The sequence below is a fragment of the Danio aesculapii genome, chromosome 11 (genome assembly GCF_903798145.1).
Source record: "Danio aesculapii chromosome 11, fDanAes4.1, whole genome shotgun sequence".
NCBI lineage: Eukaryota > Metazoa > Chordata > Actinopteri > Cypriniformes > Danionidae > Danio > Danio aesculapii.
In genome coordinates this window covers 36,474,276-36,485,839 of record NC_079445.1, presented here as the reverse complement: position 1 = coordinate 36,485,839, position 11,564 = coordinate 36,474,276, and the positions used below count along the sequence as shown (strand labels likewise).

At 36.9% G+C, this 11,564-nt stretch overlaps 1 protein-coding gene across 1 annotated transcript; it reads left to right on the top strand.

The window, feature by feature from the left end:
• The first annotated feature begins 935 nt into the window (after positions 1-935).
• setmar (SET domain and mariner transposase fusion gene) lies at positions 936-2,449 on the top strand. The gene is given in 8 exon segments (XM_056468516.1): positions 936-1,123; positions 1,662-1,726; positions 1,728-1,770; positions 1,773-2,128; positions 2,130-2,250; positions 2,253-2,303; positions 2,306-2,420; positions 2,422-2,449. Coding segments are annotated over 8 exon segments (870 nt in total). The 5' UTR covers positions 936-1,032.
• The last annotated feature ends 9,115 nt before the right edge of the window (positions 2,450-11,564 follow it).

Here is an 11,564-nt window from a genome sequence, read left to right as displayed (position 1 = left end):
TCAGCCAGGTAATAAAAAGTATCAGAAAAGTAAATTAAAAATACCGTAACACATTACTTACCATAAAAAGTAACTAAGTCACGCAACTGAGCAGTAACTCAATATTTTAATGCATTACTTTTATAACTTTTCCCAGCACTATAAATATATATTATATATTAAAAGAATTAGGGTTTTGGGGCAGCACAAGTGACCCTTAAATTGTCTGAATATATGTGATAATTATGCCCACACACATATTTTTATTTATTACTTATCACAATGTTTTCACACACACGTGAAAGTTTTGTACTTTTATATTCAGCATCAGAGTGGCGCAGTAGGTAGTGCTGTCGCCTCACAGCAAGAAGGTCGCTGGTTCGAGCTGGTTCTGGGTCAATTGGCGTTTCTGTGTGGAGTTTGCATGTTCTCCCTGCGTTCGCGTGGGTTTCCTCCGGGTGCTCCGGTTTCCCCCACAGTCCAAGACATGCGGTAAAGGTGAATTGGGTAGGCTAAATTATCAGTAGTGTATGAGTGTGTATGGATGTTTCCCAGAGATGGGTTGCAGCTGGAAGGGCATCCGCTGCGTAAAACATGCTGGATAGTTGGTGGTTCATTCCGCTGTGGCAACCCCAGATTATAAAAGGATTAAGAAAAAAAAGAAAATGAATGAATATTCAGCATCGGCGTTTCATCATAACCAGGGACTAAGCGAAGGTAAAAGAATGAATGAATGTTTAGCATCTCGCTTTCTTAAATCTTTATTGATTTGTATATAGATTACCTGAAACACGCAGTTCATATCAAATATTTATATATAATAATTGATACAGCGTGATAATTGACAACATGTTTTTTTTAAAGTATCAAATCGTAAAATAAAACCTAACGTGTTTTATGAACTGCACTTTTATTTTGTATTAACTTTAGAGCGTCATCATGTGCAAGTAGCATTTCCGCCTCTTTTTGATTCTTTCAAGCGTGGGTCCATTGTTATTGTAAACAATTCCCAAACTAAATAACGTTCATACATAAATTGACAAAAAGAAGGCAATGCGATCCTACAGCCAGGATTTGAGCGGCGGACTCGAGAATGTTCCTGTTTTGATTGAAAACAGTGTCCCAAAAGAGGCTCTCCTCCAATTTTCAGGTAGTCACATCTTCTTACGTTAAAGTATTTACAAGTATGTTGACATTTAGTAGTCATTTTGTAGTCTTTTATAGTGCTCTCAAGAACACTGAAGTTCTTTTTAAATATAATAAGAGAATATTATTGCATGACTTGTCCCGCCACACCACCACCAGATGGCAGCACTTACGTGTTCTTTGTTACGGTTCCTAAAGTAAATATTAAAGGGATAGTTCACCCAAAATTACAATTTTTACATAAAGGAAAATGAAGACCCGTTTAAAATGATTTAATACCTACAAGACAATATTCAATGAATTTAAGACTTTTTAATTTGACTTTTTAAGATCCTACGGACACCCTGAATATTCCATATTATAATATAGTATATATATATATATATTGTTTTTTATTATTCTATTTGTATAAATTAGATACATTTAAAAAATTAGACATATAGGCATTTCAAGCTGCATATAAAAAATCTTAAAGTTAATATGTTGTATGCAACTATAAGCAGCATAAAATCAGTGTTTTTAATCCAACCCAATCCTTCAGTATGTGCCAGAGAATGTACAAGGACCTGGCTGTGACCTTGACCCGAGTGCGGTGACTCTCCCCCGGCTGCTCGTGTCGTGTCCAGTCCTGCTTCCCTGAAAGCTGCCCTGCCTGAGATTTGGCCAGATGTACGACACCAAAGCCTGTCTGAACCAACATCCACAGGACGGCACATACAGCAGGCCAGTATTCGAGTGCAATGCTTTCTGCTCCTGCGGCGAGTCCTGCCAAACCCGCGTGGTCCAGAACGGGGTGTGTGTCCGTCTAGGTGTGTTCAGCACCATGGACAGAGGTTTGGGGGTTGAGGCTCTAGAGCACCTTCCTTGTGGCCGATTTGTATGTGAATATGCTGGGGAAGTCATTGGGATTGATGAAGCCCGTCGCCGTCAGCTTTCTCAGACACCTTTTCATATGAATTATATCATCACGGTGCAGGAGCATAGAGGATTGGACAGGGTCACCCCAAACTTTTGTGGACCCGGTGAATTTAGGCAACGTTGGGAGGTTCATCAACCACTCGTGCCAGCCAAATCTGGTCATGCTGCCCGTCCGGGTGCATTCTGTGCTGCCCAGACTCGCTCTGTTCGCAATCGGGATATTGCATGCAATGAAGAGCTGACGTTTGACTATTCAGGAGGACAAACAGCAGTGCAGAAACGGCTAAACTGGATGAAAAGACTCACGTTGGAGCTGATGGTAAGGAAATACCTCAGAAGAAAGTCTGTCATTGTGGGGCTTCGAATGTTCTGGATTTTGCCGTTGGATATGTCAATTCTTCATTAAAAAGAGTTTTTTTAAGTGTTTTGTTGTACGTTTTTAACTCTCCGTCTTCTCTTGTATTTTTTACTCTGCAGAATAAATATTAGGTTTAATGTGTTTTACTTGAAAGTAATTATAAGTGGTAATTTTCCATAAAATATATCTGCTGAAGTGACATTATTAGTAATCGGTAGTAATGCCTGATGTATATTATTTAATATTTATTATATAAAAATGAAAGAAATAGGGGTACATTTAGTAATAAATTGTTTAACAGATTTCTGGCACTTTAATCAAGTTTGATTAGTTCAAACTAGTTTATAGGGATGTCCAGATCCAATCACGTGATTGGAAATCGGGCCCAATCACACGGTATCAGACTTGGAATCAGACAATACCTAAAAAAAAAAACCCCGAAAAACAATAAATAATACTGATGTATACTGATGTATATTAATAATATTTTCCCATTAATATAATAATAATAATAATGATTAAATGGTTAGTAATAATAATAAATGTTATTATAGTTAAATACAAATAATTATAAATTATTATATTTGTTAAAAAGATTTCTTGTTAACTTAGACATAAGTGCATTTCAAATAGCAATGATATATTTATTGAAGTTTATTTGATTTCAAGAGTTCCCACTTAGATATGCTTGGCATTTAAAGCAGGTTTTGGCAATGCTGTCCAGGGAGAGAACCCTGAGCTTGGAGATATTTGAGCCCATGGCTCCCGCCCAGTCAATAAGCATATCAGGAGATCTGAGATCAGGTAGGTCTCGAGCGATCCCCCTTTAGAAAAGGGAGGTAAAAGGAGGAGATGGGGTGGAAGGGGGGATTCTTCCAAACAAATATAGAGCAGTAGGAGAAAAATTATCCATTTACAGTAAACTAGGATCACTCTGATTGGATTATTACTGATTACAGATGAGCGTCCAGGTCGTGCTCAATCATATCACGTGCTCCTTTCGAAATTAGTTTATGAAACTTCACTTAAAACAAATATTAATAAGTATGTTAACCTGGATTATTAAATGCTGTAAAAAAAGTTGTGCAGTTGTCTTTTTATTTTTAAACTAAAATAAAACTAATAAAAAGTTAATGGTAAAAAGCTGAAATAAAACACAACATAAAATATTCAATTCAAAACTTAAAAAAAAAACAAAAAACATTGAACTATTGCCTAGGCAGCTAACCGAAATAAATATGTATAAGGTTCTAAAATTGCTAAAAGGTAAATATAAATACAAACAAAATTAAGATTTACAATGCAAACAAATAAAACAGAAATATTGTTTAAATAGTACTAAGACACACTGTTCATACTATGGCTGAACGATATTGGAAAATTAACGTTTCGATATTTATTTTTGTGATATGTATTGCGAAATGAATACAATTTCACCTGATGAATTATATCTCTATTTGGAAAGAATTTAAAATGTTAAATTGATTGCATAAAATCTAATAATCTTTAAAATTTTTGGGGTCCCCAACACATTTTAATTTGGGCGTTGCTATTTGCAGTGTGTTTTCTTTATTTGCGTTTGTTGTGAGTATTTCATGCACATGTTTAGTCAGAGATTGATGAATTAATGTTTACTATTTGCATCTCCATAAAATTTAATAAACAATCTATAAACTTTGGGGTCCCCCTACTCATTTTCATTGTGGTTTTGAGTTATTTGCAGTGCATTTCTTTATTTGCATGTGTTATGGGTATTTTCATGCATAACAATCTATAACTACATTCAAAGAAAAAGATGCAATTGAAATAAAGTGTTCTATCATTCCAGAGTCCTACAGTATTCAAGTACAGTAACTGAATAATAAAAATAACAATAAAATTAATCACAGTTAAGTCACAAACGGTACAATTTCTTATACATGAAGCTGTTAAAATCATTATACAATCACAGGCATCAAAAACACATGCAAATGATAAATTATAATACAAACTCAACATTGCATATATATATATATATATATATATATATATATATATATTAATATATATATATATATATATATATATATATATATAAGATATATATATATATATATATTATTCTGCGATGTGACCATTGAAAGTCAGTACATTGTGATATCGATGCTGAAACGTTATATTGTGCAGCCCTAGTTCATACATTGTGCATAATGTTAACAAATTGACTGTTATTGTATGTTTTTTCCCCAATAACTTTATCAGTTCTCCAGAAATGTACAACAGCAGCATCTTGTGTTTATGCAGCATAACCGTCTCCTTTAAGAGCAGTCTGGGTTTGTCACCCTGTCCTACTGGGTAATGAGCAATTAAAAAGGGCCCATGGGTGATTTAATTTAGTAACGGCTGTTAGTCTCCGACCCACTTCACTCTGACGCCACCCTCAAATCTGCCCCTCTCCTCTCCATCTGCCCCATTTCCAGACCAGCCCCTGCTTTCATCTCCAGCGCAGTATTAATATCCACATCTGGGTTAATTAGCAAAGAGACCAGAAACCAGAGCAATGCGCAAGGCATTCTGGGCACAAGCAGATTGAGTTCATCTTTATCAGTGACACTTTTAGTATGTCTGGTTGCATCAATACTGGATTATGGATTAAACTTCTTATGTAGTTTCTTAGGGAAATCTCAGTCAGTATGGGACTTGCTGTGTTTTTTAAAGTATATGTAATTATGTAATATTTTATTGTAATGCATGTTTTAGAAAAAAAAAAATCATGATTACAATTTAATTAAATGTTTATGTAATAATGAAAATTACATTATTTAAATTATAATGAAATTTTAAATATGTTATGGATAGTGTTTCCCGGTGATTGTGCAGGGATGGTGTTTAACAAGTTCTGGTGATTGTGTAGTGATGGTGTTTAACAAAGTTCTGGTGATTGTGCAGTGATGGTGTTTAACTAGTTCTGGTTGATTGTGCAGTGATGGTGTTTAACTAGTTCTGGTGATTGTGCAGTGATGGTGTTTAACAAGTTCTGGTGATTGTGTAGTGATGCTGTTTAAACAAGTTCTGGTGATTGTGTAGTGATGTGTTTAACTAGGTTCTGGTGATTGTGCAGTGATGGTGTTTAACTAGTTCTGGTGATTGTGCAGTGATGGTGTTTAACTAGTTCTGGTGATTATCCAGGGATGGTGTTTAAACTAGTTCTGGTGATTGTGCAGGGATGGTGTTTAACTAGTTCTGGTGATTGTGCAGGATGGTGTTTAACTAGTTCTGGTGATTGTGCAGGGATGGTGTTTAACTAGTTCTGGTGATTGTGCAGGGATGGTGTTTACTAGTTCTGGTGATTGTGCTGGGGATGGTGTTTAACAAGTTCTGGTGATTGGTGCAGGGATGGTGTTTAACAAGTTCTGGTGATTGTGCAGTGATTGTGTTTAACTAGTTATGGTGATGTGCAGTGATGGTATTAAATTAGTTCTGATGATTGTGCAGTGATGGTATTAAATTAGTTCTGATGATTGAGCAGTGATTGTGTTAAGTTAGTTCTAGGGATTGTGCAGTGATGGTGTTTAAGGTGTGATTCTGGTGAATGTGCAGTGGTGGTGTTTAATAGGTGGTTCTGGTGATTGCGCAGTGATGGTGTTTAACGTGCAGTTCTGGTGATTGTACAGTGATGGTGTGTAATAAGTACTGGTGATTGCAGTAATGGTGTTTAATGGGTGGTTCTGGTGATTGTGCAGTCACTGTGTTTAATTGGTTTTGCTAATTGTGCAGTTATGTTGTTCATTTTCAGTCCTGCTGATCGTGCAGTGATGGTGTTTAACCTGCTGTTCTGGTGATTGTACAGTGATGGTGTGTAATAAGTACTGGTGATTGCAGTAATGGTGTTTAAAGCTGCGGTCACACTTGACTTTTCCTTCCATAGACTTCCATTCATACGCACGCGAATGCGTCAGACCGGAAACACGGGGTCATGCGTTAAGTTTCGCAGGTTGCTGCTGTGCAAGTTCAAGCTTGGTGAACTCTAACCTGCTAAATCGCATCACTTGACTGCATGAGACCAATCAAGGATCAAAACAGGACCTCTCTAGGCAAAAATGTAAAACATAGAGCAATCACTCGCTTTTTTAAATGTCCAATAAGCTTGTTTAATCTCGCCCCCTTTCGCAGCGCTGCACGACAGAATTTCGCACACATAAAGCCCGGTGTGACCGTAGCTTAATGGGTGGTTCTCGTGATTGTGCAGTCACTGTGTTTAATTGGTTTTGCTAATTGTGCAGTTATGTTGTTAATGGTCAGTTCTGCTGATTGTGCAGTTGATGGTGTTTAACATGCAGTTCTGGTGATTGTACAGTGATGGTGTGTATAAGTACTGGTGATTTGCAGCAATGGTGTTTAATGGGTGGTTCTAGTGATTGTGCAGCGAAGGTGTTTAATTTGTTTTGGCTAATTGTGAAGTGATGTTGGTTAATGGTCAGTCCTGCTGATTGTGCAGTGATGTTGTTTTAACCCTGCAGTTCTGGTGATGTACAGTGATGGTGTGTAAATAAGTACTGGTTATTGCAGTGATGGTATTTAATGGGTGGTTCGGTTATTGTGCAGTCACGGTGTTTAATTGGTTTTGCTAATTGTGAAGTGATGTTGTTAATGGGTCAGTTCTGCTGATTGTGCAGTGATGGTGTTTAATATGCAGTTTCTGGGTGATTGTACAGTGATGGTGTGTAAGAAGTATTGGTGATTACAGTGATGGTGTTTAATGGGTGGTTCTGGCGATTGTGCAAGGGTGGTGTTTAATTAGTTCTGGTGATTGTGCAGTGATGTTTTTAATGGTCAGTTCTGGTGATTGTACAGTGATGGTGTTTGATGTACTGTGATGGTGTTTAATGGGTGGTTCGGTGATTGTGAAGTTATGGTGTTCAATGGGTGGTTCTGGTGATTGTGCAGTGATGGTGTTTAATGCTCAGTGCTGGTGATTGTGCAGTGATGATGTTTAATGTGCAGTTCTGGTGATTGTGCAGTGATGGTGTTTAATGTTCATTCCTGGTTTTTAATGATCAGATCTGGTGATTGCGCAGTGATGGATCTTTAATGGTCAATGCTTGTGATTGTGCAGTGATGATGTTTAATGGTCAGATCTGGTGATTGTGCAGTGATAGTGTTTAATGATCAGATCTGAGGATTGTGCAGTGATGATGTTTAATGTGCAGTTCTGGTGATTGTGCAGTGATGGTGTTTAATGTTCATTCCTGGTTTTAATGGTCAGATCTGATGATTGTGCAGTGATTGTGTTTTAATAGTCAGATCTGGTGATTGTGCAGTGATGATGTTTAATGGTCAGATCTGGTGATTGTGCAGTGATGGTGTTTAATGGTCAGATCTGGTTGATTGTGCAGTGATGGTGTTTAATAGTCAGATCTGGTGATTGTGCAGTGATGGTGTTTAATGGTCAGATCTGGTGATTGTGCAGGGATGGTGTTTAATGGTCAGATCTGGTGATTGTGCAGTGATGGTGTTTAATGGTCAGATCTGGTGATTGTGCAGTGATGGTGTTTAATGTGCAATTCTGGTAGTTGTGCAGTGATGGTGTTTAATGGTCAGATCTGAGGATTGTGCCAGTGATGGTGTTTAATGTTCAGTTCTGGTGATTGTGCAGTGATCATTTAATGTTCAGCTCTGGTGATTGTGCAGTGATGGTGTTTCATGGTCAGATCTGGTGATTGTGCAGTGATGGTGTTTAATGGTCAGATCTAGTGATTGTGCAGTGATGATCTTTAATGGTCAGATCTGGTGATTGTGCAGTGATGGTGTTTAATGGTCAGATCTAGTGATTGTGCAGTGATGATCTTTAATGGTCAGATCTGGTGATTGTGCAGTGGTGGTGTTTAATGGTCAGTTCTGGTGATTGTTCAGTGATGGTGTTTAATGTTATTCCTGGTTTTAATGGTCAGATCTAGTGATTGTGCAATGATGATGTTTAATGGTCAGATCTGGTGATTGTGCAGTGATGGTGTTTAATATTCTTTTTTGTGCGATTGTGCAGTGATGGTGTATTTCGTGATGGAGTTTAATGTTATTTTTGTCGATTGTGCAGTGATGGTGTATTTCGTGAATGGAGTTTAATGTTATTTTTTGTCGATTGTGCAGTGGTGGTGTATTTAGTGATGGTGTTAATGTTCAGTTGGGGTGATTGTGCAGTGGCAATGTTTAATGTGCGGTTGTGATGATTGTGCAGTGATCGTGTTTAATGGTCAGTTCTAGTGAATTGTGCAGTGATGGTGTTAATGGTCAGTTCTAGTGAATTGTGTTTAATGTGCAGTTTTGGTGATTGTGCACCAACTGTGTCTCCTTGTGGTTGTGCATTGATGGTGTTCAATGTGCGGTTTTGTTCTGGTGATTGTGTTTTATTGTGTGGATTGTGTCTGTTTTTGTCTCCTCATGACTCATTGGCTGTGGCGAGTGAGCACATTGCCTTGTCTCTATGGAACCAGCATGTGTGATGTGGCCTGGACTCGGAGTGTAGGCTGTTAGTTTTCAGCATGTGATTGTTTGAAGAGTGAAATCTGTGTTTCTCAGCTCAGCGTCAGCCTTGCTTCTCAAGTTGTCTACTTATGATCCGACTGACAAAAGAGGGCATGTCAAGGTCTCAGTGGTGTCTTTTCATGCGAGAGAGAGAGAGAGAGATAGAGAGAAAGAAAGCTGCTTCTGATCATAAGCTCTGCATCATTAAAAGCAATAACTTATCTCTGTCTGTCCGTCCGTCTGTCCGTCCATCCATCCATTCATCCATCCATCTATCCATCCATCCATCCATCCATCCATCCATCCATCTGTTTCTCTGTTCATTCATTCATCCATCCATGTATCCATCTCCAATTACACTTTTTATAATATGTTTATTGTTAATTATTATTGATTCATTAAAAATATATCAATGTTTAAAATTTTTATATGCAATTTTAATAATTAAAAACTGTTATAGATAACCAAAAATACTATTAATCAGGTCTGGTTATTAGTAAAAAAAAAAAAAACAGATGCATTTCCGTTTGTTGGCTGGCCTTTTTCTTGATTGGCTTGAGATCCTCTGGAGAAACTGGGGCAGTGTTTTATTAAACAAGTGTGTCCCTCAAGACTTGGTTAATGTCCACACTGCTGGTGTTCAGTGCTGCCCAGTTTAAAACCGTGTTGCCTCATATTTTTATATAGAACATTATCAGGAGAGTTTGGGTGAAACATTTTTATTCCAGTGGCCCAGATAACGAATGACATGACTTCCAGAGCATTAGAGAAAATCCACTGCTGTGATCTATACCAAACATGCACAACACTGATGATGGATGTTTAGTGGTATTTATAGTAACATTTTAAATGTGACTTGTGTTTTGCATTTACATATTGTGCTTAAAAAGATTTAAACAGTTACTGATAAAAACATACTCTTTCTAAAAATGAAGTTTACTCAATTATATATTGCGAATAACATCTGCCATTTAAACTTAGTTACTATTAATATGATGATTATTATTTACTTTAACTTTTAAAAATAGTTTTAGTTTTAATTTAAGGGATAGTTTGAGTTTCTTCTTTTGAAGACTCGAAGGTTGGAAACCTGTAGCCATTGATTTCCATTGTATTATTTTTTTCCTACTATGGAAGTCAATGGATACAGGTTTTCAGCTTTATTCGAAATATCTTCTTTTAGTGTTCAACAGAATAAAGAAACTCATAAATGGGCAATATCACTTGAGTAGCAGTGCGATATGGCTGTATATCAGCACTGGTGGGAGGCGTGCATGCCTAAGTGTCCCACCAGTGATGATATACAGCCATATCACATTACTACGAGTGTAATATTACGTTTATATAACAGTTCGAAAGAATAATCGTGTATATAAAAAGAAAATCAAACACGGAGAGTCTAAAAACCCTTTTGTATAAGGAACTACTTTCTTCTTTCCGCCATTCATTCACATCTGCAGCTGATGTCAGAACAGCAGGAACCGTTGCTCATTCACCAACGTCACTTTAGGGCTAGTATTTGAATTATTCTCTAGCATAATGTCTAAAATGATGACACAAACAGGTGATTTGGCTGACATTTAAAATATAAGGCTGAACGGCAGAAATGCCATCAGTCTACACAGATTTACCAGTATTTCTCTGTTGCAATTGGTATATCACAATAATTATCCCAGAAAAGCCAAAGCAGCACAACACTACCAGACTGTTGTGTTTGCGATTAAAAAAAGCTAAACACATGCGGGAATTTCTTCTTTCTTTCTTTTTACTGAACTAGTCTGCAGTAACGAAACAGGAGACTCATTAGAAACAAACAGATGGCCAACCAAAAAGTAACTCAGGGTTATACAAAGAGTGGCCAACACAAAACACATACATTCCTGATATGTGAGTCTCATCTCACACTCAATACACTACAATTACAACGGTATAAATACAGCAGAGAGATTGAATTTGAATGTCACTTACCAGTTTTTATAATGATTTGATCAGCTGTAGTTAGAAATTACGAGTTTTTTTTGCCTCTAAGGGCTTGTTGATGGATAACTTCAACTGTCTTTGCTCTGCTCAATGACAGGCTAATGGAGATTTATATAAATATTTAAAATAGGCATTCTCCTTATAAATATATTGCATAGTTGCATTCTAAACAACTACATTTTCACTTAAAAGCCTCAAAGTGCATTATGTTGTCTAACAGCAGCAATATTTGTCACACTGTAGTTAGTTTATTGATCTGCTGACACTCTATGTGGGCGGAGTAATACACAAGAGTGAAGAGGCCTGTACGAGTTCTGATATTGCAGAATATTGCATGGCTAGAAGCCAATCAGATTCGAGAACCAGACAGAACTCTGTAAGGTTTATAAACATTTGAGGGTAAGTACATTTAAATGTTTTAGTTAACTATAACTACAGTAAACCTGGTGAAAAATAAAATTGCCATTCTCCAAGATGAATGTTTTTTTTTTTAAATGATCGCGAAGACATACATGATTAAAATCTTTTAATACACTTATTTCAGCCGTTCCACTATTATTATTATTAATCATTTTTATTCCAATTTGACATGCGTTATGTGCTTGCGGAAGGACAAAATATGTTTGCCTACCTGAGGCAAGATCGTGCAATACCATATTTTTTGAATCTGTGCTGTTCTTCT